General features: G+C 62.6%; 2 protein-coding genes across 5 annotated transcripts; both read left to right on the top strand.

Annotated features, from left to right (window-relative positions):
- Positions 1-769: 769 nt before the first annotated feature.
- On the top strand, positions 770-15,504 carry TNNT3 (troponin T3, fast skeletal type; the record flags this gene model as incomplete). Of its 2 annotated transcripts, none has more annotated exon segments than XM_074273580.1 (11): positions 770-784; positions 1,767-1,802; positions 4,030-4,048; positions 6,550-6,595; positions 7,539-7,655; positions 7,736-7,813; positions 8,470-8,583; positions 8,663-8,772; positions 9,387-9,477; positions 13,226-13,266; positions 15,209-15,504. In XM_074273580.1, coding segments are annotated over 11 exon segments (716 nt in total), but the record flags the coding sequence as incomplete, so codon positions are not given.
- A 1,247-nt stretch (positions 15,505-16,751) lies between these two features.
- On the top strand, positions 16,752-24,711 carry MRPL23 (mitochondrial ribosomal protein L23). Of its 3 annotated transcripts, none has more exons than XM_074273573.1 (6): positions 16,752-16,872; positions 20,371-20,493; positions 21,146-21,228; positions 21,386-21,464; positions 21,701-21,774; positions 24,459-24,711. In XM_074273573.1, exons 1-6 carry the CDS (start codon positions 16,856-16,858, stop codon positions 24,497-24,499), a joined length of 417 nt encoding a protein of 138 aa, XP_074129674.1. In that variant the 5' UTR covers positions 16,752-16,855; the 3' UTR covers positions 24,500-24,711. The 3 variants fall into 3 exon arrangements, with proteins under 3 accessions (XP_074129674.1, XP_074129671.1, XP_074129672.1); XM_074273570.1 differs by having other exon boundaries at positions 21,386-21,536; XM_074273571.1 differs by lacking the exon at positions 21,386-21,464 and having other exon boundaries at positions 16,753-16,872.
- Positions 24,712-26,029: the final 1,318 nt, after the last annotated feature.

Genomic DNA, 26,029 nt, shown 5'->3' with positions numbered 1-26,029 from the left:
CTCTCCTCTCTCTCTTTTTCTCTCTCTCTTCCTCTCTTCTCTCTCATTCTCTCTCTTCCTCTCCTCTCCTCTCTCTTTCTCTCTCTTCATCTCTGTCTCTTTATCTCCTCTCTCTCTTCCTCTCATGTCTCTCTCTCTCTTTCTCTCTCTGTCTCTCTTTCCTTTCTGTCTCTCATTCTTTTTCTCTTTCATTCTTTCTTCCTCTCCTGTCTCTCTCTCTCATTCTTTCTCTTCCTCTCCTCTCCTCTCTCTCTTTCTCTCTCTTCCTCTCCTGTCTCTTTCTCCTCTCTCTCTCTTTTTTCTCTCTCTTTCTTCCTCTCTTGTCTCTCTCTCTCTCTCTCTCTCTCTCTCTCTCTCTCTCTCTCTCTCTCTCTTTCTCTCTCTCTCTCTCCTCTGTCTGTCTCTCTGTCTCTGTCTCTCCGTCTCTGACTCTTTGTCTCTGTCTCTGTCTCTGTCTGTCTCTGTCTCTCTCTCCCCTGTCTCTTTCTCCTCTCTCTCTTTTTTCTCTCTCTTTCTTCCTTTCTTGTCTCTCTCTCTCTCTCTCTCTCTCTCTCTCTCTCTCTCTCTCTCTCTCTCTCTCTCTCTCTCTCTCTCTCTCTCTCTCTCTTTCTCTCTCTCTCTCTCCTCTGTCTGTCTCTCTGTCTCTGTCTCTTTGTCTCTGTCTCTGTCTCCGTCTCTCTCTGTCTCTGTCTCCTGGGATTTTCACCACTGTGCTCTTTCTTTCTTTCTCTCCCTCTGCCCGCCGGTCTCCGTGATGACGCTCCCACAGAGGAAGTCCAAGAAGGTAAGTGTTCGCGCTGCCTCCCCCTGATTTTGCTGCCTCCCCTTTTTCCATTGGGTCTGGGGGAGTGCTCCCTGAGCAGAGGATGACACCCTCGGGGTGTCTGTGCGGGACCGGTGTTGACGGAACGGGACAGGGTGCCTGGGGGAGGATCCCGGAAGAAAAAAGGGCGGAGGGGTGAATAGGGGGAGCTCGGATCACCCCAGGGTCGGAGTGCCGAAAAGGGAAAAGCAGGAAAAGCCATGGAGGGGCTCCGTGAGGCAGAGTGCCAGACTCAGGCAAAGGGGAGGAGGTGGGAACCAGGGAGAGAGACCCCCCCCCGCAGCGGGGGGGCCTTTGTTCCGCCCGTTCCCCCTGCAGCATTTTCGGGGAGGGCCGGGCCACGCTTCCCTGAGAAGGATGAATGGGCAGAGCGTGTGGTTGGCAGGTGGAGCTGCCAGAGGAGCCGGCACCGGGAGCTGTCGGGGGCGGGGCTCCCTGTCCTGCCGCCCGTGCTTCGCCTTTGCCCGCTGTGCTGCGCAACGCTGCCTGGGCCAGCCGGGCCGAGCCCCGCTTGGCGCATGGTGCGGCCCTCCGGGGCCGCCCCCCCCCGCCGCCCCTCCCCCAAAGGGCTCCATTCGTCCTCCGCATCCTCCTCGGACCCCGGTGCTGAGCAAGCCCGCGGGGAGAGCCCCCGGCGGGCAGGGCCGCGTGCCGGCCGGCCCTCAGCTGCGGACACCGGGGCGTGCTCGCCGAGCGCCGGTGCTCCCCGCTCCGAGGACGGAGGCCTCCCTCCCGCCCCTCCCGCCGGCTTGTCAGAACGCGTCGGAAGGCTTCGGGAGGGACGTGGAGCGAGGGAGGGAGCGGAGCCCCGTGGGGCCAGGGCGCTGCCCACCCTGGTGCCCGCCCGGATGCCCGTGCCCTGCGCGCCCAGCCTCCGTGCTCTCTAACGGCTCCGGCGCTCCTGCGTCTCGCTCTTCTTTTGCATGTGCTTGCCTTTGTGAAGATGTGGCGGAGGACGAGCAGGAGGATTACGAGGAAGGTAAGGGCGCCACCCGCGCGCCGCTGTCCAAGGTCTGCCCTTCCCCGCCGCCCGCCGCCGCCCCGCTGCCTCTGCAGTCCCATTGGGCGCACGGGGCGCACCGCGGCCTCCCGGGGGCCAGGACCCGCTTCGGCTCGGCCGGCTCCTCTCCTCCCCCCCCCCCCATCCTCCTCTTCATCCTCGTCTTTGTCTCCTCCTCCCTGTCCTTCCTCCTCCTCCTCCCCCTTGTCCTTCCTCCTCCTCCTCCTCCCTGCCCTTCCTCTTCCTCCTCCCCATCCTTCCTCCTCCCCTCTGTCCTCTTCCTCCTCCTCTTTCTCTTCCATTCTCTTCCTCCTCCTTCTCCCTGTTCTTTTCCTCCTCCCCACCCTCTTTCTCGCTCTCTCCCTTCATTCCTCCCCTTCCATCTCTGTCTTTGTCTCTCTCTGTGTCTCTTTCTGTCTTTCTGTTCTTCTCTGTCCATCTGTCTTTCTCTCCTTTCTCTTTCTCCCTCCCTCTCTCTCTCTCTCTCTCTCTCTCTCTCTCTCTCTCTCTCTCTCTCTCTCTCTCTCTCTCTCTCTCTCTCTCTCTCTCTCTCTCTCTCCCTCCCTGCCACCTGTCTCTGTATCTCTCTCTCTCAGTCTGGCCCTCCCCCTTCTCTCATTTTTTCTGTCCCTCTTTCCCCGATCCTCCCTTTCTTTCTGCCGCTCACTCAGCCTTAGGCAGCAGCCTGGTCTGTTTCTGTCCTCTCCTCTGTGGATCTCTTTTCACTTTCTCACCATTTTTCTAGGCCTTGGTGCCTTCCGTGGAGATGGGTCTGGGCCCCTCAGTGGCCCTTTCCCTCCTGCCCCCTTTCTGCACATCTCTGACATGACTTTCTCAAAGTCCTGAAGGGACATGCTCTGTCTCTTTCTTTTTCTTCACCCCCGTCCGGACCCGGAGCCTTGATGAACGCACCCGTCTGGCTCTCGGAGGCCGCTGTCTGTCCTCTGTGGATCTCTTCCTGCCCCTCTTTCTGTACCCTCGGGTCTTCCGGGGCCTTGGAGGCTGCTTGTTGCCGCCTGCCTTGTTTGGCCTGGTGGGCGGGCCTTGAGCTGCCCACTGCTCACTGAAAGCCTGTCCCCAGCATCCGTGCAGCTCCCTCTGGGCAGTGAGTCTGTAGGTACCAGGTGGGGATTCAGGGGCAGGGAGCAAGGTGGGGTAGAGGGAGGGGCTGCTGGTACTGGTGAATCCTGGAGAGTGATGATGGCCTTAAACGCAGTTCAGAGGTGGGGACCAGGGCCTGCCTCCCTCCCTCCCTTCCTTTTCTTCCTCCCTCCCTTCCTTTTCTTCCTCCCTCCCTTCCTCCCTCCTTCTTTCTTTCTTTCTTCCCTCCCTTTCTCCTTACTCCTCTTCCTCCCTCCTTCCTTCCTCCCTTCTTCCCTTCCTTCCTCCTTTCTTCCTTCCCCCTTTCCTTCTTTTTCCCTCCCTTCCTTCCTTCCTTCCCTCCTTCCTTCCTCCCTTCTTCCCTTCCTTCCTCCTTTCTTCCTTCCCCCTTTCCTTCTTTTTCCCTTCCTTCCTTCCTTCCTTCCCTCCTTCCTTCCTCCCTTCTTCCCTTCCTTCCTCCTTTCTTCCTTCCCCCTTTCCTTCTTTTTCCCTTCCTTCCTTCCTTCCTTCCTTCCTTCCTTCCTTCCTTCCTTCCTTCCTTCCTTCCTTCCTTCCTTCCTTTTTTTCCTCCTCCTCCTCCTTCCTGTTCTGTATCCTGAACCCCTGTAGTAAAATTAGACTTTCTCAGAAGCAGACTCGTGTCCTTCTAAGTCTCTCCCTGTTCCTGCTTCTTCTCAGTTATTTCTGGAGCTACATCCCTCATCTTGCTACCTCTGCCTTGTTCATGAATCCTGCTGTGTGTGTGTGTGTGTGTGTGTGTGTGTGTGTGTGTGTGTGTGCGCGCACACGCAAAGATTCCTTAGAAAAAATGACTGAGCCCAGGAGGGATGGATATGGTCCCTGTGGATTGGGCTGGCTCCTACCCAGTGTCAATCAAAAACCCCATGGGCAGCAGAGGAGAGGGGGAGATGGGGGACAGGTTGCATTATTACTTCAATGTGGGTGGCCCAACCTCCAGGGAGATGGGCTCCAAGCTGCCCCAACTCCTCCCCAGATCCCCTGTTCTCAGTCTCACATCTGCTCTCTCTCTCTCTCTCTCTCCTTGATCTTGCACTTGGCACTTGGCACTTGGTGCACTGACGGCTTGATGGTGTTCTGGAAACAGAAGAGAAGCCTCGGCCAAAGTGAGTAGCCCTTCCCCTGGAGGAAGGGAGCTGCTGGAGGGTGTAGGAAGGAAGGGAGGGAAGGCACCTGTCAGATTCCCCCAGAGGAGAAGAATGATTCCCGGAGTATCTCATAAAATGCTTCCCATCCTCTCTGTGAGCCTTCCAGCAGTTCTGAGGGGTAGACACTCTGACCACCTCTATTGCCATTTTACAGATGAGCAAACTGAGGTTCAGAGAGGCTCTGGGTCCTGTAGCTACCACTTAAAATGAAAATGTCAAATTTTATATTTGGTTTTCAAGGCTGGAAAATGGGTACCTACCTGATATAGAAGAAGAAGCTTCCCCACTGGGTCTTCCTCCAAAATCATAGATCTGACTAAAAACAAAAGTGAAGTTTTATATTTGGGTTTCAAAAAAGTCACTATCTAAATAGAGAACCAGAGAGTTTGGGGTAAATAAGAGTTCATCTAAAAAAGATCTGGGGCATTCAGTGGGTCACAAGCTTAGTAGAAGCCAAGAGTGGGATAAGACAGCCCAGGAAACTGAAGATATCTGAGAGTCCATGAATGATGATAATAATGGTGGCTCAGCCTTTCCAGTTGAGTCTGACTCTGTGAGTCCATTTGGAGTTTCTTGGCAAAGAGATTGGTGTGGTTGGCCATTTCCTTCTTCAACTCATTTTACAGAAGAGCAAACTGAGGCAACCAGGATGAAGTGCCTTGCCCAGGGTCACCCAGCTAGGAAATGTCTGAGGCTGGATTTGAACTTGGGCCTTTTTTTTTTTTTTTTAACTCGGGCCTTTTTAAAAATTATTATTAATTTTATAATTATAATTTTTTGACAGTACATATGCATGAGTAATTTTTTTACAACATTATCCCTTGTATTCATTTTTCAAAATAATCCCTCCCCTCCCTCCACTCCCTCCCCCTGATGACAGGCAATCCCATACATTTTACATGTGTTACAGTATAACCTAGATACAATATATGTGTGTAAATACCATTTTCTTGTTGCACCGTCAGAATTGGATTCCAAAGGTATAAGTAACCTGGGTAGAGAGACAGTAGTGCAAACAGTTTACACTCAATTCCCAGTGTTCCTTCTTTGGATGTAGATGTTTCTGTCCATCATTGATCAACTGGAAGTGAATTGGATATTCTTTATGTTGAAGATATCCACTTTTTTTCTTTTTTTTGCTTGTCTGTGAGTTTATTTTTTTGAGCTCAGGCCTTTTTGACTCCAGACCAGCTCCTAAGTAGCCCTTGTAACGTTAGGGTCATTTGGCCATCAGTATTCACTGAGGGTTGGCAGTGTGCCAGGTGCTGGGGATGAGGATGGGGATGAGGGACAGACTGTTGGAAACCCTTGCTTGTGGCCCCTCCCATGGTGATGGTGCTCCAGAGCACTCAGCTCTCCCCATGCTGGGCCACTTCCAGCCTCCATGCATTTGTACACAAGGTCTCTGACATCAGGCCATGCCATCCCTGCCCCTTAGAGGCTCTCAGACCCTGCACTTGGGGACCATGGAGGCAGCAGAGCCTGAGGCTGGAGACTCCAGGCCAGCTGTCAGTCCCTCCCATGATGCAGCACTGGCCGAGGCATCAGGGAGGGTGGAGGGGAAGCCTGGGCAGGAGAGGGGGCCAGGGCACAGCCCAGGGGCAGCGAGGGGGCATCAGAAAAGGCGGGCACAGAATGGGAGGCACTCGACGGCTGGGGAACAGCAGAAGGCTTGGCCATGGAAGGAGGCTCCGTGGGGGCCTCCGTGGATGAGGCCGGGGTCAAGGATGGGAGTCAAGGCCCTGGATAAGGGATCTTAAACTCCCCTGCCCAGGCTGGGGGGCTCGGCCTCCTGGCTCATCAGGGCCTGCAGAAATTCTCCAGCGGGCCCGGGTGTAGGAAGGACCAGGAGGCCCTGGAAGGGTTCTGATAGGAAGTGACTGGTGGTGGGGAGGCCCAAAGGCTTGGGAGAATTTGAAAGGTGGGCAACCCCCCCAGGTCCCAGGAACCCCAAAGAAGGCGATTAAAGATCGCTGCTGCAAAGGCTCAAAACCTGGGGCCAAGACTCTTTCAGCGCGAGACGGGCCGTTCCTTTGTCAGCGCCCTGCTTCTCTACTGAGTGGAGCTCCCCGTCCAAGTCTGGAGTGCCCCGATTTCTCAGCTGGGGACACTGAGGCTTGGGGGGAGCAGTGGGGGGGGCAGGGCAGTAGATGGCTGAGCCTGGGCTAGTGGCCAATCTTTGTGGCGCCTCCGACGTCCTTTAGGGTCTCTCTCGGTCTGATGTTCTAGGTTCTGGATTCTAGGAGCCCCTCCACCGCAGATGTGCTCCCCCCAGTTCTAATGTGCCAGGTTCTGTGATTCTAAATGGGCCGTGGGGATGGGCCCGACTTGTGGCTGTCTCTTGTGCCCTCTGCCGGACACAGTCGGAGGTGCACTGGGAGGGGGGGAGCTCGGACTCCTGGTGCAGGGGGCAGCCGAGGCCCGAGGTAATGAGGGCTCTTCCCGCTCCTTTCCCACAGACTCACCGCTCCGAAGATCCCGGAAGGGGAGAAGGTCGATTTTGATGTAAGTTTTTCTCAACAGGGTGATTGTTGCCTTCTTCCCCAGGCCCATCTTTCCTGTGTGTGCGGTAACGGATTTAACATATACATGTTTAACACGGACAGGACTGCCCCCCCCTCCGGGGGAGGGGGGAGGGGAAGGTTGGAACAGAAGGTTTTGCAAGGGTCGGCGCTAAAAATTACCCAGGCACAGGTGTTGTCTATAAAGAGCGATCATAAAAAATAAAACAACAAATATTTCTGAATCCTCTTCAGTGCCTTCCCCCCCCCCCCGCCCCCTGGCTAGAGCCTTCAGAGATTCCCTGCGGCCAGAACTTTGGGGAGGGGGCCTCGGAGGCCCGAGGAAATCCCCCTCCCCGGCCTTGGCTTGAGACCCACCCCCACAGCTCCAGATCTGAGATTCTCTCCACCAGCTTTGTTCTTTGTCCGCGACTGGGAATTTCCTTCAGGAAATCTGAAATGTGCTTTGTTCTCTCTCTTCCCATCACCATCTTCTGATCCTCCTTTTGCTTTTCAAATTTTGACCCCTTCTTTCTCTGTTCCTCTTGGTTTATTCCTCCCTTCCCTCTTTCCCTCTGTCCCTCCTTCCTTCTTCCTTCTTTACTTCCTTCCTCCCTTCCTCCTTCTCTCCCCTCCTTTCTCCTCTCTTTCTTCCTTCTTCTTTTGAGTTGGCTATTATAGCTGGGGGGAGCACTCAGGACCTGAGGGCTGCCTTCAAGTAGCCTGTTCTAGGGAGGAGATTTTCGATGGATTCTGTGGGTCCCAGGGGTGGGGGCTGCCCTGGGGGTGCCAGGGGAGCGGAGGCCCAAATCTTGCAGTGTTTGCAACTGCTGTGAATGTGAGTGGGCAGAGGGCCTTGAGGAAGGGGGGGCAGGGGGCGGGGCTGCTCAGGACTCAGGCTGTGAGGAGAGCCTGCCTGACCTCTGGCCTCTCCTTGCGGCCTCCAGGACATCCAGAAGAAGCGGCAGAATAAAGACCTCATCGAACTCCAAGCCCTGATTGACAGTCACTTTGAAGCCCGGAAGAAAGAGGAGGAAGAGCTCATTGCCCTCAAGGAGAGAATCGTGAGTCTGGGGTCTGGGTGAGCCGAGGGGGAGGGGCACCCAGGCCGGAGCATCGGGTCCATCTGTGCGTGTCCCTGCAGGAGAAGCGGAGGGCCGAGCGGGCCGACCAGCAGCGAATCCGGGCCGAGAAGGAGAGAGAGCGGCAGAACCGGCTGGCCGTGAGTCCCCTCCTCTCCCACTCCTGCCCCCCTCTCCCCAGTCTTTGGTGCCCTCCGTAGAGCCAGAACTGAGGAGAACCTCTTCCGGGGGCACCTTCCTGCCCAGCTCACCGAGTGCCCACAGAGCTCCACCCGCTGCCTTCAGCTTCGGGGCCTCCGTCCAGCACCAGCGGCGGAGTCAGGAGCTCTCTGGCACCCGGCGGGAATGGGGCCGGCCCCACTGCCCAGGGACCCCCAGCAGGGGGCAGCTCACAGAGGGGCCACTCGGCCCCACTGCTCCCGGGACCAGAATCCCTAGCGATGTCCCTCTTGTTTTGTGCCACCGATTCACCAGTGCTGTGAGGGGTGGTCCGATGTGTGTGCTTCTGACCTCGGCTGGGGGAGGCGGTGATGGGGGAAGAGACCCTCCCTCTGGGAGATGGAGTCAGAATGTGAAAGTTCGGAAGTTCTGTAAAGGCCACCTCCGCCCTCTGCATTTTATAGAAGGGGAAACTGAGGCCTGGACCCCGAGGGAGCGGGCAGCAGCAGCAGGGCAGCCACCTGGCCCAGGGCGGGTGATTGGGTGGGAGGCAGGCAGACAAGCCTAGCCGGAGGGCAGAGCCCGGGCGCTGTCCAGGGTGCTGACCGAGGGCTCTCCCCTACTTGGGGCTCCACAGGAGGAAAAGGCCCGGCGGGAGGAGGAAGACGCCAAGCGACGGGCCGAGGATGACCTGAAGAAGAAGAAGGCCCTCTCATCCATGGGGGCCTCGTACAGCAGCTACCTGGCCAAGGTAAGCGGGGCTCCAGGGCGCCTCCCTCCCTGCCCCCCCAGCCTAGGGGGGCTGCCACTCAGCGTCCCCTCCCCCCCAGGCTGACCAGAAGAGAGGCAAGAAGCAGACCGCCCGCGAGATGAAGAAGAAGGTCCTGGCCGAGAGGCGCAAGCCCCTGAACATTGACCACCTGAGCGACGACAAGCTGAGGTGGGTCGGGGGCTCGCGCTTTTGGGGAGCCGCAGCCTTGGAGCCGGGAGGACTCCCATTTTATGGATGACACAGCCGAGGCCTGGGAGGACTTAAGGCCTAGCAGTAGCGAGCGGGGCCAGCCTCCCGAGCCCTGCCGCCGACCCAGGGCCGCCTCCCTCAGGCCCCCCTGGGTCATGGGGGAAGTGACCACCATAGATGAGCAGGGCCTTGAGAAATAGGGGGGTCTTCCCAGGGAAGTAGGAAAGAGTAAACTCCTTAAGTGGAATCCTGGGGGGGTCAACCTGGGGTATTCAGGCACAAGTGTGGGCACGCTGGGGGAGGGGTCAAGGCAGTGACCAGACACTGCAGCAAAGCGGGCAGCCTGACTCTACCCTGTGCCCCCGAGGCCGCCTGCTGTCCTCTGGGCCCCTATGGTCCCCCCGAGTCTCTGCGCCCCCTCCTGCTCTGCCATCTTGTCTGCCTGTGACTGGTCGGAGGCCAGGCTTGGTGCCCTCTTCCCCCCATGCACGCCCCCTCCGGCCGCCCTCTGGGCCCCCCACCTTTGCTGAGGCCAATTGGCCAAGTAGGGGGCTAGGCCGTCTCTAAGGCTTGGGGGCATCTCCACCTTCCAGGGACAAGGCCAAGGAGCTGTGGGACACCCTATACCAGCTGGAGACGGACAAGTATGACTTTGGGGAGAAGCTGAAGAGGCAGAAGTACGAGGTGAGCCCCGAGCGGCCCTCAGGGGCCCCTCAAGCTGCCAGGGCAGGCGGTGCCCCCGGGCGGCTCACCCGCTGCTGCCAGGCCTTCCCTTTGGCCTCTGTAGTTTGGCTCTCCGGGGGGCTTGCGCGGCTTCCAGACAGCTCCCCCCAACCCCGGCTCCCGGCATGAGCCCGGAAAAAGAGCACCCCCCTCCCCTCCCAGAAGTCCTCAGCTGCCTGAGTTTCAGACCCCCAAGGTTGTAAGGGACCAATTGGGGCATGAAACCTCGCCTCCTCATCCAGGAGCCCTTGCAGGAGCCCATCCTGGGTCAGCACTCAGGACGAGAGCCTCCCTGCCTCCCAGGCAGCTCCCCAGAGAGCTCTGCCAGGCTGGCCCTGGTATCTACACCTTCCTCTCTAGGAAGACTGTTCACATGCATCCCCTACCCCCCAAAATCAGACCCTCACTGGCTCCGGGGGACCTCGCCCCCTCCTTCCCAAGAACAGCAGCTTGGGCACCAAGGACGGCACCGTGGCCAGGACTAGCGGAAGCCCCAGGCTCAGCCCCCCCAGCCCTGCCCCAACATCATTCAGACTGAGACCGGTGTTCGGGTCAGCCAGGGCCTGAGGGGGCCTGGGTTAGGGGACCGGCCCGACTGCCCCCGCCAAGGTGCCCGGGTCCTGCCTGGGCGGTGTGAAGAGGAGGAGGAAGGGCCCCGGACCCCTGAGCAGTCCCTGTAGACAAGTGTCAGGAAGGAGTGAAGCTGGAGGCCTCTGCCCACTCTTGGCTCTAGCTCTGGAGCAAGGAGGGACAGTGAGACCCCCCCCCTGTGCCCCCGGGCAAACCTTCCCGGCTCGGAGTCTGGGTGCCTGTGAGCCTCCCGGCCTTGGGAGTGGGCCAGTCTGAGCCGGAGAAGCTGGGGTTGGAGAGAAAGGAAGGACATCTGGCCCGGGCCTTGTTTGCTGCCCCGATAAGGATCGGCCGCCCTCAGCAGATTCCCGCCGCCAGTAAACAGGAGGCTGACCGTTGCCCGCCGGCCTTATTGACAGGGTCTGTTTACTTGGCAAGCCCTGGCAGCTCCGGGTGGGCCGAAGGCCAGCGGGGCCCGTGCTCCGTCCGGCCTTTGTGGGCTGCTCTGTGTATGGAGCCCCTTCCCCTGTGCTGGCATCTGGGGCGGAGCTTCCCTATGCTCGTGCCCCCAGCCACTGCCCCCCAAGCTACAGCCCCCCATAACAAGCTTCACGTGCCCGTGACTGGGTCACCCTTTGGAGGAGGCTCGTGGCTAGCTCAGGCGCCTTCTGGCAGCTCAGCGGGGTCCAACACCGGCCCGAGGTCCAGGGCCCTCCCTGCCGTCCCCTCGCCTGCCCGGTTGGGGCCAGGATGGCCCGAGTGGCTCCCAGAGGCCCCCAAGCCCACGCCCAGGTCCCCTCTTGACATAACCCTCTCCATCTTCCTAGATCATGACTGTCCGTGCCAGGGTGGAGATGCTGGCCAAGTTGTAAGTACCGAGAGTCTGCCATGGGCTAGGCTGCTGGCCATTTCATGCATGGTGAGATTCTGGGTCCTTGCCGAGGCTGGCGGGCAGTGGGCACAAGGCGGGAGAAGGAGCCAGAGGTGGGATTCAGGCCATCTGGAGGGCTCCCCCCTCTCGCCCTTCCCTCGCCGCCCAGGTGGGAAGCCCCAGCACCAAGTGCTGGCGCAGCTGGGACAGGGCTGCCAAATGAGTCCTACACCGTGGCACCGGGCGAGGGCACAGCAGCCTCCAGGCCACCTGCCCTGCCAGGGATGTAGTCGGAGGGCGTGGGGGCGATCAGGGCCGAGAGCGAGCCCAGGGAGAAGGGAGGAAGGAAGGCGGCCCCAGCCAGGCTGTAGGACTGATTTAGCAGCGTGCCCTGGGCCCGCTGCCCCCGGCCTCCCATGCCAGCTGGGAAGAGGTAAGTGCTATGCTCCTGTGCCGGCCCCGCACCAGCCACAGGTGACTCAAGGTTTGCTGAAGCAGGAGCTGACCCTGGACACCCACACCGTCCAGGGCGACTTTCCCTCCCGGCCCCTCGGCCTCGTCCATCCTGCTGTTCCTCTTGTAGCCACAGGGTGGAGGGAGAGCGCAGCTTTACTGGTCAGCTCTCCAGGCCAAGCTAGGGCTTGGGGAAATAGGCTGTGCCCACAGAACAGTGCCCTGGGCTGTGCCCCCTGGAATTTCCATCCTCCCACTGGCAGCCCGGGGCCAGATCGCCCCTGTTCTGGGCCACACCTTTCTCCCTGGGGCTGTTGCACTAAAATGAGGGCCTCCCGTGGGAAACCCCATACTGGGGTCTCTTCCCCCCACCTCGCCCCTTGATGGAGGGGGAGGTGGTGCCCTCAGGCAGAGAAGCTCCTCCCTCCGTGTTCAGGGCGCCAGGAGTGAGGGCCCAATATAACTTGGCTCTGGGGGCCATGGGTGGCAGGGCTGGCACAGTGGCCAGTTGTGCCCGATATCCCCACAACTCTTGTTGGAGAGCTCCTTGCTCCCGCAGGGATAAGCAATATTTGCTCCCCCCCCCATTTTAAATTTCTGCCTTCCCCACTCTCTTCCCTGGAGTCCAGGAGAAGGAGTCCCGGCCTTCAGCATCATGGTCCGTTCTGGTGACGGATAGAAGGGCCTGACTGGGCCCGAGCGAGGGGCAGCAGGGACCCTCCTGCACGAGTCAGCGCCATTGCTCCTTTCCTGGAGGGAGAGTTCCCTGCCCAGCGGGCATTGCTGCTCCGGCCGGACCTAGGGGAAGTGTCTGGGCTGCCTCGGGCTCTGGCCTCTACCCCCCGCCACACACACACACTCCCTCACACCTTTCTTAAGCGGCTGTGTGCAGAGCCTCTGGGGCCGCTCTTGGGGCCACAGTAGAGTTCTGGGGCAGGGTGGGCAGGACAGGGCAGATTTTGGAAGTGCGGGGGCCTTTTGGGGCTCCAATCTGGCTTGTGTGGCCAGGTCTTCCCTGGCCCTTATAGGCCTTTCCCTGCTGGTCCAGCTGCAGCGAGGTGGCCACAGAGGCAGAAACGCCCCCCTTTTCCTTGGAGAAAGACGTTTCTTCCCGGGCCGGCAGAGCCTGCGGTGGCCTCCAGAGCCCCTTGGCGGACCCTGCCCTATCACTGAGAAATCCTCAAGTCAGACCCCCCCCAGACTGATCTAGCGCTGAGCATAACGACTAAAGATCCAAGGGCGTTAAGTGGGGTGCTCTCCTCCCGGTGTCCCCGCCCGGCTCCTTCCCCTTCCTTGGAGGACATCACGAGGGCACGTTCTGAGCATCAGTGTCTGATCCCGGGACAGTGGGAGCTCTGGTCTGGGACGGCTATTCTGAGGCTTAAAGACCCAGGATTCCGAGGGACAGATGGCAGGGACCGGGCTGGCTGTCCCCAGGGGCTCAGGCCCTCGGGAGCCGTGCTCCGCTCCTCCCCTTCCCTTCCTCCAGGCTTCCTGGAGGCCTGGCCGAGGGGACTCGGAGACCACGGCTGTCATGCACGAGTCCACCGACTCTCCCTCCCTCCCTCTCTCCCTCCCTCTGGGGCCTTGGACGAGTTGTTTGCTCTGCAGGCCTCAGTTTCCCCATTGTTTCCGTGGGAGAGCTTGGGCTGAATTGAAAGGCCTTGGATTGAGGTTAGTTTGGTTCCTGCAAGGCCCTGCCGGACTTGGGCCACCCTTAACCAGCATCACCCATGGACAAAGGATCCTGGGCTCCCGGGCCCTCCCACAACTATCCCAACCTCTGTGACAGCCCAGCATCTATGTTATTTGCAGATTACCACTCTCAGGAACCGGATTGACCAGGCCCAGAAGCAGTGAGTAGCCCAGCCCTATGCCCGGAGCCTGGGCCGGACCAGGCTGGGCAGGGAGGCCAGAGACTAACTCGTGGTACCAGCCACCACCGCCCCATCCCCAGCACTGGCAGACAGGAGGGAGCCCGGGGGCTCCGGGGGGGGGGATCCGGTCATCTCTGAGGGCGCCCGGAGTGAGGCTGGCCCAGGGAAGGGGCCTGCAGGCCCTGCTGCAGAACCTCAGGCCCACCCCCCATTCCCACCCAGAAAAGGCCCGGCCCTGGCCCAGAGCCTGGCCAACGGTGGTGGCTGGGACCCGACGCCAAGAGCAGTTACCCACTAACCCCGCAGTGTGGTCCTGGCCGGACGCATCAGAGACAAGGGCGGCTGAGGGGAAGAGGGAGCGGGGGCGAGGGGCAGGGACAGCCAGAGCACGGCCCGACCTTCCCCTGGGGCTGAACTGTGCCCCTTGTAATGTGTACAGAGGCGGGGAGCCCCGGGGATCTGGGGGCACTGGGAGAGAGTTCAAGCACTTTAGTCAGCCTCCGGGGGCCCAGCAGGCTTCCTCTTGCCCCCCTGCTGCCATTAGAGGCCCTGGGAGCCAGAGGGGCCCTCCCCACCAGCCCGTGATCCTGAGCCAGGTCCAGGGCAGTCCCCGGGGCGAACCAGAGCCCAGCCTGCCCCCGGCGGCCTCCAAGGCCTCTCTCCAGCCGGGGTCCCCAGGCTCTTTCAGCAGAGACCTGGGCTGATTCTGCCAGCAGCTTGTGGGCGCCCCCTGCAGATCCCCTTCCCTCTGGGGGAGCGGCGAGCACTAGAAAGCTTCAGTAAGGATTTGGGGGAAAGGAACCTCAGCCTTCCAGCTCAGACCGAGCAAACAGGCCCGGCCCCCTCCCACCTTCAGCAGCCTCTGTCCCCCTCCTCCCAGCCTCCTCTCAGGGTCCCACATCGAGCTCTCCACTCCGGGCCAGCAGGAAGCGAGTTTGGGGGGCGGGGAGCTCAGAGGCCTGGTTTGGAAAGGTGCAGGGGTCAAGACCTCTCCCCAGGTGGCTTCGGCCCTTGTCTCGGATGTAAAGGTCAGGGGTCGGCACAGACCACTCTTGGAGTGAGCCGGCTGCTGGCGAGGTGTGAGCGGTGTGTGGGGGCATGTGCTGGGTGGGCAGCTCCTCCTGAGACAGCAGCGAGCCTCCCGGAGAGGCCGCCCCCAGCCAGGGAAGCTCTTCTCCGCTGTGGCAGAGCCATCCACACCTCCCCTGTGAGGCCCCGGGTCTGCCTCAGTCCCCCCGATGCTCGTCTGCGCCTCGAGTCTCCAGCAAATCTCCCGGTGGAGAGCGGGGGGGGGGGGGGGGGGGGGCCGGAGTCAGAGGAGGCAGGGAGTCCTGGCTGTAGCCCCTTGGAGGGCGCCTTTCCCTTCTCTGGGCCTCAGTTTACCCATCTGTACAATTTGGGGCTCGGGCTTGGGCTCTCCGAGGTCCCCTCAGGATTGAGATTCCATGACCGGAGGTAGGAGCTGGACACCCTTGAGGAAGGAAGGGACAGCAGGAAGCAGGGGGGCCTGTGCTTCCCAGCCCCCTCCTCCTCAGACCCCTAACCTCAGACTAACCCGCTTGGCAAGGGACAAACTCACCCCTGACCAGGTCCCACCTCTGTGCAGGTAAGTGGAGGTCGCTTGGCTCTGGGGGGGGGGGCTGTGCTTGGCCCCGCCCATTCTCCCCGGGGGGCACTTGTCCGGCCGCAGCTGGAGGGGAGAGAAGGGCGCCTCCCCCCCACACTTCCCAGTTGCCCTTGGAGCCTCCTGCTGGGAGGGGCGCCCCCTGGGGTTCAGGACCAGGGACAGGGCCGAGCCTGACCAAGAGACAATCCCGGGGATGGTTAAGGACGCGCCCTCCAGTAGCCAGTCAGGCTCGGGACAGCCCCTCCCCCGCCCCGCCGCCCCCGCCTGACTCGGTTTCCCTTTCTCCAATTGTAGCAGCAAGAAGGCCGGAGCCAAGGGCAAGGTCGGCGGGCGCTGGAAGTAAAGCGGAGCCTCCTCCGGAGCAGAGAGCTGCCCCTCCTCCCGATGCCGTCCTCCCTGCCTCCCGCTTGCCCAGCCTGGCTCCCCCCCTGCTGCCTTCCCTCGGGGGCTCCGGGAGGTTCCCCCTCAAGGGAAAGGCGGCGCCCCGAAGCCCCCGTGCTCCCTGGCCCCTCACCTCCCGCCAGCCCCCCCCCAGGACTGCTGGGCTCTCCCCGGTGGGGCGTGTAAATAAAGCTCGCGTGACCTCCTTCTCCAAGACTTCTGTGTGTTTGTGGGGGGCCCGGGGGGGTGAGGAGGGGCTGGGGAGCACTAGCCGCCCCGGGGAGGGGAGGTAGGCGGCGCACGGGGGACGGGCGGGGCTCCCCTCACTCCCCTGGCCCGCCCCGCCCCCTCCGTGGGCTGACCGAGCCCCGCTCCCTGGAGCCCTCAGTGTCGGGGCCACCGAGCCCTGGAAATTTCGGCTTCCGGCCCCCAGCTCCAGCCCCCCCGCCACCCCCGGCGGCGCGGAGAAGGGGGCGGAACTGGGGGGGGCTTGTGCTGAAGGCGGAGGGGTTCCGATCTGCCCCCTGGACGTGAGGGGGAGGGGAGGAAGAGAGGGGCCTTCCAACCCACGTGAGGAGCCCAGCCCCCCTTCGAAGAGGAGCCTCCCAGGGACCGGGGGCTGACCGGAGCCCCGCCCTCTCCTCCAGCGCCCAGGGTCCCGAGGCAGGTCAAGGGTCGGGACGGCGAGGTCCGAGCCGCGGGGGCTGCTGGGCCCAGCTTCTGGGAGTCCATCAGTCATTGCACATTTATTAGGCACCTAGGGTTTCCGGCCGTCGTTAGCAAGTGGGAGCAGGGAAGGGGCCGCTGCGGAGGGAGGGGAGGGGGCTGCCCCGCTCTTCTTTTTGGGGGTGAAGGAACGCTCTTTTATTTACCAGCCCCGAGCCCGGGTCGTTTCCCGCGCGGACACTTGCCAAGCCCCCCCCCCCCCCCCCCCCCCGCGAGTTACGTCCGTAAGTTAAGTACATCACGTACGTCCCTGCACGAGCAGCCTCGGACTTGGGGAATAAAGACCGCAGGGAACAAAAACGGGGGCCGCTGCTTCCGCTCTGTCGGAGCTGACGGGGTTCCTCTCGCTGTTGGAGAGCGGCTGCCCCGCTTTTCTCGGTACGAGGGGGAGGCAGCGGGGCCCATTTCATAGATGGGAAAACTGCGGCTCAGACAGGTGGCCGACTTCTCTGACCGCCGGCCTCACTTTCCCCCGAGGGGGGGAACATCTCGGGCACCTCCTCCAGGAAGCCCTCCCGGACTGCTCCCAGCCATCCCGCCGCCGGGTCGCCCCGGGCCCTGGGGCTCAGTCTTTTCACGTGTCCCTGAAGGAGATGGCCAGGCGTCCGTCCCAGATGCGGAAACGGGTGCAGTAGAGGGAGGGCAGCAGACAAAGGTGCGGAGGAAGGAAGTGAAATGCGAGGGCGAGCCGCAGCAGGACAACGCGGCCTCCGGCCGCCAGACGGCGATGCAGAAGGCGGCCTCGGCGCGGGCCCGGCAGCCCAGCCTCGTCTCTACTCCACTTCCGCCGCCGACAGGAAGTTCCGGGAGCTGCTGTCAGAGCGAACGCGAGTCATGGCCCGCAATGTCCTGTGAGTACGCAGGGGCCTCGGACAGGAGCTGGGGTCACGGGGGGAAACTGAGGCCGGCTGCGCCCCTGTGACCCCGGCCTCCGGAGTGGGGCTGGCGCCCAGTCACCCCCCACGGTCGCCGCGCCGGGCGCTCCTTCCCCCAAGTGACCCCCACCCCCGGGGCCGCCCTCGCCCTTAGCCGGGACGTCTGCGCGCCCCGGGGCCGCCGCTCCCATCCCCCACTGGAGCTGTCCTCCCTGCTTCGGTCCTTGGCTCTTCCCCCATTCAGTCCCGCGGCCCTCCATTCATCGGGTCTTCATCCACACGCTCGACTGTTCCCTCGAGGCTCCCGCCCCCTAGTCATCCCCGCACTGGCGTCCCCCGTCACGTGCTGGCGCTTGGCCACTCTCTCTCTCTCATTTGTTCACTGGCCCCCGCTTGGGCCTTCGCTGCCCCGACTGACTCCTCCTCAGTCCCCCCTCCCCCCTTGCGCCCACCGCTCCCAGGCACCCCAGGTCTCCGCCCCAGCGCCCTCCTCCCTCTCTTGCCTCAGACCCAGGACTTCAGCAGAGTCCTCCCCGCCGTGGGCCCTCCTCCCCCAGGCCCCTCCCGCTCTGCGGCCCTGAGGCTCAGGTCCTCCACCACCCACCTGCTGCGGGCCCCGGCCCCGCCCCCAGCCGGCTCCTCCCCCGCCCTTCCCCCTCTCAGGACCTTCTCCCCTGGGGGGCTCTTTACTGCCCCCCCATCTGCCACCAGAGGGGAGGGGCCTGCTCTGTTGGCCACTAGCTTCAAATCCTTAAGCCTCCGCCGTCCGTGTCACGAGTCTCCCATTGGCCACTAGACCCCGGCCATCCTGCTCTGTCCGGTCTGTTTCCCACTTGGAGCCTTGGAGTCAGACCCCCAAGGCCCGGCCCAGGGCTGAGAGCTCCCCGAAGGGGCCCCTCCGGGCCAAGAGCCCGCGGAGTCAGGGCCCGGAACCCATCCACCGGTGGCGTCTGTCTGTCCGTCCCCCAGGCGTCTGTCCGTCTGTCCCCGTGCACCCGTCCTTCCATCCCCCAAGCGTCTGTCTGTCCCCGTGCACCCGTCCTTCCATCCCCCAAGCGTCCCTCTGTCTGTCCCTGTGCACCCGTCCTTCCATCCCCCAGGCGTCTGTCTGTCCCCGTGCACCCGTCCTTCCATCCCCCAAGCGTCTGTCTGTCCCCGTGCACCCGTCCTTCCATCCCCCAGGCGTCCCTCCGTCTGTCCCCGTGCACCCGTCCTTCCATCCCCCAGGCGTCCCTCTGTCTGTCCCTGTGCACCCGTCCTTCCATCCCCCAGGCGTCCCTCCATCTGTCCCCGTGCACCCGTCCTTCCATCCCCCAGGCGTCCCTCTGTCTGTCCCTGTGCACCCGTCCTTCCATCCCCCAGGCATCTGTCCGTCTGTCCCGTGCACCCGTCCTTCCATCCCCCAGGCGTCTGTCTGTCCCCGTGCACCCGTCCTTCCATCCCCCAAGCGTCCCTCTGTCTGTCCCCGTGCACCCGTCCTTCCATCCCCCAGGCATCTGTCCGTCTGTCCCGTGCACCCGTCCTTCCATCCCCCAGGCGTCTGTCTGTCCCCGTGCACCCGTCCTTCCATCCCCCAAGCGTCCCTCTGTCTGTCCCCGTGCACCCGTCCTTCCATCCCCCAGGCGTCCCTCTGTCTGTCCCTGTGCACCCGTCCTTCCATCCCCCAGGCATCTGTCCGTCTGTCCCGTGCACCCGTCCTTCCATCCCCCAGGCGTCTGTCTGTCCCCGTGCACCCGTCCTTCCATCCCCCAAGCGTCCCTCTGTCTGTCCCCGTGCACCCGTCCTTCCATCCCCCAGGCGTCCCTCTGTCTGTCCCCGTGCACCCGTCCTTCCATCCCCCAAGCGTCCCTCCATCTGTCCCCGTGCACCCATACATCCGTCCGTCCCTTGCACCTGTCCATCTGTCCGTCTGTCCCCGTGCACCCGTCTCTCTGTTCCTCAGGCGTCCCTCCGTCTGTCCCCGTGCACCCATCCCTCTGTCTGTCCCCGTGCACCCATCCATCCGTCCGTTCCTTGCACCTGTCCATCTGTCTGTCCCCATGCACCCGTCCTTCCATCCCCCAGGCATCTGTCCGTCTGTCCCCGTGCACCCGTCCATCTGTCCCCCGCTTGTCCGTCCCTCTGTCTGCTCCTCGGGCCACAGACCCATCTCCGAGCCTGCCTGCCTCTCTGTCCGCCGAGCGTCTGTGGTGTCTGTCTGTCTTTCAGTCTGTCTTTCTTAATGCCTATTTATCTATCTTTCTATTTATCTGCCTGTCTGTCTTTTTGTCTCTATCTTATCTGTCTATCTTAATGTCTGTCTATTTATCTGTCTTTTTATCTTTCTTTTTCTATCTTTCTATCTTCCTATTTTATCTTTGTCTATCTTTCTATTTTTCTGTCTTTATGTTTATCCATCTTTCTGTCTATTTTTCTATCTGCCCGTTTATCTATCTTTCTATTTCTCTGGCTGCCCATCTCCTGTTCCGTCTGTCCGACTGTATGAGATGCTGACTGTGTCCCACGACTAGGCCTGGGGTGGGGGTGCACCTAGATGGTCAGCCCTCGGTCCGGTGGGGAGCCCCCGTGGGTGGCCAGGCCTCTTATGCACTTGCTCGGTGACATCGGCTCAGGGCTGATGACTGCATCAGGGACTTTGGGGGTCACTCCTGGCAGAGGCCTCTGGTGTACAGTTGGATTCTGAGAACTTGTTTTTAAAATGTTTTGCTCCTAATTGGTTTGTCATAATCCTGTGCAGTTTCCATGCAGGGGGGCTGACGTAGGAGCCCAGCTGTCACTCAGCCCGTGGCGCAGCGGGTCCGAGGCCCCACGTCCTGCTAACCATCTTTGGGCTCCCCTCCATTGTCCTTGAATCCCCGGCCCCTTCTTCCTCCGCAGGAAGGCCGGCCTCGATGCCCCAGAGACATTGGGCTCTCCTCCCCTTCGTTCCCAGGCCGTGTCACTTTCCCCAACTGCTTCCCGGTGCCCACTCTATGGCAGGACCCTTGGAGGCCCAGGATGGGCACATACCCTGCTGACAAATTGCTTGGGTGCAGTCCGTGGGTATTGTCCACCAGGGGGAACATGGGAGGCTGCTGCCCGCCTGCTTGCACTAACATGAATGGCCACTGGAGGGCATTGGGGGAGCAGAGTCCCAAGGAGGTCTGGAGCTGCCCTTGCAGGCCGCCAGAGGTCTCTCTCCTGCCAAGCCCCCCTGCCCCAGCCCTGGGAGTCCCCAGGATTGAGCCCTCATGCAGTCGGGAATGCTGGAACTGGGGGCGGCCTCCAGGTCATCCAGAGGCTCCCCATGCTTTAGAGAGGAGAAGTCAGGCCGGTTCCTCCCATGTGCCCCCAAATCCTGCCCACACTGCTGAGGGAGCTGGCCCCCACAGAATGTGCCTGGGGAGGGCCGTCTGCCCGCTGCTACCAGAGCCCTTGGCCTTTTAGGTTCTGGTTTTGAGGTGCTCACCACTATGACCGGGGCCTTTCTGGCAGGTACCCCCTGTACCAGGCAGGAAACCCCCAACTGCGCATCTTCCGGACCAACTTTTTCATCCAGCTGGTGAGGCCGGGCAGAGTCCAGCCAGAGGACACCGTGCAGTTCCGGATCCCAATGGAGTAAGTGCTCCCGGGAACGGGGGGCATTGCGGAGGGGGGGGGTGGACGGGGGACTTCTTCCTTGGGCTGTGAAACTAAGCGTGTCCTCAGGAAAGGCTCTGGGAGGGACCCGGGGGGGCTCTGAGGGCCTGCCCCTGCTCTCGGCCTCTCGGCCCCAGGCGGAGATGGCCACAGGGTGGAGTACAATGGAGACAAGAAATCCCTGCAGGACAGTTTTTTGGGGGCTGAAGCTAGATGGAACCCTTTGCCTTTATTCAGTGTGGTCGTGGGAGGGCTATGGGGGGTTATAGGGGGTCTGGGCAGGCTCTGCAGGCCTCGTGGCTGCCATCTGCATGGCAGCATTGGTCTAGCCAGACCGGCCTATCCAGCAGGAGAGAAGGGTGCAGGTTCTGGCCAGTCTGGTCAGTCGGCCCCTGGCCTGCACTCTCGTGCCATCGCTGGGCCAGGCCACGCTGGTGAGCCGCCCGGAGGCCGATGCCCAGGGGACTTCCCCAGGTCAGAGGGGCCCACGGGAGCAGGCCTGCGCCCACAGGCACATGGCCTCCGCAGACAGAGGGGACACAGGGGGACATGGCTGCCGCGCCTGCGACTCTAGCTTTGGGCCGGGCCTCCTTGCAGGGGCTGAGGCTCTTCCCTCTTGTCTGGTTCGCAGGATGACCAGAGTTGACCTCAAGAATTATCTGCAGAGCATCTATAATGTGCCCGTGGCTGCCGTGAGAACCAGGATACAGCACGGTGAGTGGGGGGGTGAGAACCAGGATAGAGCACGGTAAAAGGAGGGGGGTGGGGGGAACCAGGACACAATATGGTGAAGGGGGGAGAGGATGGGGGGGGGAACCAGCGCACAGCATGGTGAAGGGGGGCCCTTTTTCTCTTGCTTCGCTCTCCCCAGCTCTGCCACTAGTGACCAGGTGGTGGCGCTTCAGGATCAGAAGAGCCATGGTCAGAGGGCCTGGGCAGCCTCTAGCATGGTGGGCTCTCTCCCCCTTGGCTGGGTTATTGCCTTTGTCACCAGCTCTGCTGCCAGCTCCCCCCACCCCCAGGCAGGTTCCGAGCTTGCTGGGGGAGCCCCCCCAAAGGTTGCCAATGATGGGGCCCCTCAGAGGGATGGGGCTTCAGGAGCCGGGTCGGGGTGGCGGGACTTGTGGGCCCCGAATAATCGGAGCAGGACTCAGGAGGGGGAACTAAGGAAGGTCTCTTCCAACAGGGTCCAACAAGAAGCGGGATCACAGGAACGTGCGCATCAAGCAGCCGGATTACAAGGTCGCCTACGTCCAGCTGGTGAGTCAGCCCCGGAGGTCGCAGCCCCTGGCACGGGAATGCTGGGAGGGGGCTCAGGGATTTCCCTACAACCTCCTCCTCCCGTCGTGGCCCAGTGTCCAAGAGAGGAGGGCTGGAAAGTCCCTGAAGGCCTGGGGGGGGCGGGGCTGGTTCCTCTGGGCGTCTCTCTGGGGCTGCCCTGGTCCACCTGGAGGTTGTGGGCGTTGGGGGAACAGAAACGTGCACGGTTCAGGCCATCTGGGTGGGAGTGTGCGTGGGAGACACCTTGGGGGAGCACGGCTGGCCCGTTAGCAGTCGGGCGGGCCCCAGGGTTTAGGAGCGTGAACACTGGCTGCTGCTGACTGGTCAGTAAGGCTGGGGGCAGCTCCTCGGGCCCCTCACTAAACAGGCTCCTCCCGGGGTCTGATGGGAGGTTCGGGCTTCTGCTGGGCCCATGGGGGTCTCGGCACTGAGTCAGGGAGGCCGGGGCCTCGGGGCCGACTCCGACCTTTGCTCAGCCCCGCTGCTCCCTTCACCTCAATCTCTGTGGGGATTTTGGCCTTGAGAATCCCCCCAAAATGTCCCTTATGCTCCCCTGGCTCTCCCCCCCCATAGCATGAAGTAAGGAGGGGTGACCTTGGCCTTAGCCCCCCCCAGGCCAGGCCCTGGGACTTCTTTGTCTCTGTACCTCCACTGGGCTCCCCTTGGAGGCAAATAGCTGGGATTGTTCAACCATCAAATAGCCCAAGGAAACAAAGGGCTGTTTGCCCGGGGAGGGGGGTCACGGCAGTGCCCCAGGGTCTCCCCTTCAGAGCCCTCTGGACCCTGGCCTTGGGATGACCTGGGAGGGGGGGAGGGGGGAGGCCCAGGGACCTGCCCTTTGAAGCCCCCTCCCCACCCGGCCCTCGGCTCCTGCACATGGCCGGCCCTTGTCCGTCATCTGCCCCAGATGTCGCTCCGATCTGAGTCGCCCCGGACCCCATTTGTTCCCAGCTGTGCTTCCTCCCATTTCACTTGAAACAGCGGGAGCCGGAGGAGGGGGAGGCCGGCGGCGCGAGCCGGTGGCCGCCAGATGGCAGTAGTGCTCTTGGGGAGAGCGCGGGCCGGGGCGCTTTGTGCGGAGTTGGGGTCAGACCACAACCGTCTTCTTTCTCCCGCCGGGCGCCCACGTGCGCGGGCCGGCTGTGCAGCCCAGCCCGGGAGGAAGCCCCCTGTGGGGGGGCGCCCTGGGCCCCGGCCCCTGCAGGGAAGGCTACGGTTACAGTGGCTTTGGAGTCATCCGAGCCGACCCCGGCCCCCAGTTGTGAAAATTGAACTGGCTCACGGAGATCTCGTATCAGCAGCTGCCCCGGGGGCTTAGCGGGAGCGGTGTGTCTAATGGCGCCTGGATCATAATTTGTAACGCCCCCCACTCCTGCAGGACGTGGGGGGGAGGGGGGCCCGAGTGACGGGAACAGCCTGGGTGTCGCTTGAAAGGGGCTGGGGGGCCGGGGGGCTTTCTCTGACAGACGTGACTGTGAACCGGCCGGAGGGGCTTTGGGCGGCCCCTTGTCCGGCGGGAGTCCAGCCCGAGGAGAAAGGGTCCAGCCCGGTTCCGGGGTTCGGCCCACCTGGAGGGGCCCCGAGAAAGCCCCGTGCCCTTTGTCCTGGGCTTGGAGGGCTCTATTTTTTTGTCTTGGTTTTGCCCTCCCGGTTCTTTGGCCCCGTCAGCTTTTCCTTTCTCTTTGTGAGGACGAGGGGCTTCTTTTCTGCCTTTTTGAGGGAAAGTTACGTTCTCTATGTAGGGGGGACGGCCCCCAAAGAGCCCGGCCCTTCCCGTGGCCCCAGCCCCCCCATCCTGGGGGCCCCGATTTCAGCCGCACCTCCCTTCCCTCGGGCTGGGCGGAAAGCCGCATTTACATTTGAAAATGCCATTTTGCATCCCCCTCCGCGGCGCTCCGCCCTCAGTCCCGGCCCGGTTCTGGGCCCTCCGCCCTCTGCTATCGGAAAATAGGAAAGCCCCCGAGCTGTGGGAGCTAATCGCCCGCGGGCGCTCCGAGCTCCCTGCCCTTCTCGGGGTGTCCTGCTCCCGCTTCTTGACGGGCCCTGGGGGCGGCCGCCCCCGCCTCGGCTCAGTCTTTATCCCCTGACCCGTCCCGCAGCCGGAGCGCTTCCCTAGTTAATATCGGCGCTGTCGCCGAGGGAGCTGATGGAATCGGGCCCCGGGCCGCGGTGGGGTGGCCCGCCCCTCCCCCCGCACCCCGGAATCCGCCGGCGCGGGCCTTTGTTGATACTGATCGCCGCTGAGTTTCCTAAGCCCAGTTAATTTGCAAAGCCTTCCTGATTTATGGAGCGGGGGCCCGGGGCGGCCGTATTTCTCCGCCGCTCTGAGCCGGGAGGAGGGGGAAGGGCTCGCGGGACTCGGGGTCTGCAGGCTCCCCCCTCCCCCCCATGGACACCGTTAATGAGGCCACAAGCGGGGCAAATGCGGCTCAATGAAGAGATAATGTCAGTGAAAAGCTCATTGTCCCAGAGTGATGGTTTCCTGCTGCTAGATGAAAGCCGAGGCCGGGGCCGAGGCCGAGACGCCGCGGCCCCGGACACGCTCCGGCTGCGGGGCCGCGGAGGCCTGCGCGGCCGGCAGCGGGGGAGGGGGCCGTTAATCACTGGGGGGGGGCGGGGATCGGGGCCCTGGTGCCTAGGGCCCGCGGCTGCTTCCTCCCCAGGCTTACGGACAGACCTTCACGTTCCCCGACCTGTTTCCTGAGAAAAAAACGGACCCCGAAACCAGCTCCTTTGAAGACATCCAAAATGAGTTTATGGATAAGGAGAGAGAGAGGCAGAAAATCGACCCCCGGCGTGGGGGCGTCCCCGACTGGTTCGGCTTGTGATGGGGGGGCCCACGCTGCCCCCCCCCCCAGGGCAGCGGGAGGGACTCTAACAAGGCGGAATTAAAGTTTGCTTTACGGAAAAGGAAAATGGACTCTTTGCCTTTTTTTCCCTGGTGTAACCTGGAGGTCTCAGGCGAGGCCGCAGCCATTTGGGCCGGGTGGGGCCCTCCTGCAGCAAGCGCCCCCCCCTGCAGAAATGTACTCTGAACGGCCCAGGGGGGGCCTCAGGAGGCCCACGGCCTGGGGGGGGGGTGGGCCTGCGAACAAAGATGGGCGCCTCCACCTGCGGGGCCCACCGTGGCGAGGGAGCACCAAGTCCGGTCAGAGGCTCCGTGGCCCGCGGGAAGGGTGGCTCAGGGACGGGGCAGAGCCAGGAAGCACGGAGGAGGTGGGGGGGACGTGGCCGGCAATGGGGAGCAATTTTGCGTTCTGGAGCCAGGTGTTTGGCGGTGGCGGGAGTGTGACTCGTAGGGTGAGAGGCTGGGCGGGCGGCCGCAGGGCCAAGGCGAGGGGGGGCCGGGCCCGGGGGTGCTGCCGCGGCCTCCTGCTCTGGAAGGCTGGCCCAGGGAGGGCCGCGCCCAGTCTCCAGCCCCATCCCGAGGCCGGGCCCTCAGTCTGTGGGGGGCTCGGTGTCTGGAGGGGGCCGGACGGCCCGAGGGCCTGGGGGTTCCTAAGGGGCCCTTGTAAAGAAGTGCCGACTGTTTACCAGCCGCCTCCCCTTGGGGCCAGGCAGTAAAAGCGGAGGCGGGCAATTAAAGCGCCTGGCCTCCGGGAGCGCCCGGCCTCCTTCCCCCTTTTACGAGGCCTGCTGAGCCGGTGGAGCTGGGCTCTCTTGCCCTGCACTCTGGAACAAAGGGGGAGCGGAGCCGGCCGGTGCTCCCTGTGGCCCCGCTGGGCTGTTTCCCTCCACCCCGCCCTCCCTGCGGCTCGCTTGGGGAGCGCCCGGAGCCGAAGAGCCTTCTGCAATGCCCGGTGGGCTGGGGGGCGAGGGGGTCTCATCACTCCTAAGTTGCTGACCGAGCTTTGATCATTGATGTGGCAAAGCAAAGAGCCCGCTGGGGCTGCCCTCCTCCGGCCCCTCTGCCCGGCAGCGCCAGCTGGCACCTCGAGGGCCACAGTGACCGGGAAGTCCCAGAGCTCCTACTCGCACAAGGGGCCCCTCGGGGCACCCTCCCCAGCCCGCAGGGAGCCCGTGCCCTCTGCCTTCCCAGAGCCCCAAGAGAAAGAAGGAGCCGGAGGCATAGGGGCCGCTCAGCGGTGGTTTATTAAAGTCAGCGTTCCCTGTGGGGGCCGCAACCCCGCCCCGTTCCCCCTCTCTGAGGCCGGGAGCTCGCCCCAGAACTCGGGGCCCCCGGGGTCCGGCCAGGCCAGAGGAGACCCCGCTCCTGCCTGGTGGGGCTTCCAAA

The sequence above is a fragment of the Sminthopsis crassicaudata genome, chromosome 6 (assembly GCF_048593235.1).
Source record: "Sminthopsis crassicaudata isolate SCR6 chromosome 6, ASM4859323v1, whole genome shotgun sequence".
NCBI classification, from domain to species: domain Eukaryota; kingdom Metazoa; phylum Chordata; class Mammalia; order Dasyuromorphia; family Dasyuridae; genus Sminthopsis; species Sminthopsis crassicaudata.
The sequence above is the reverse complement of the archived record's forward strand: the minus strand, read 5'-3'. Positions and strand labels throughout refer to the sequence as shown.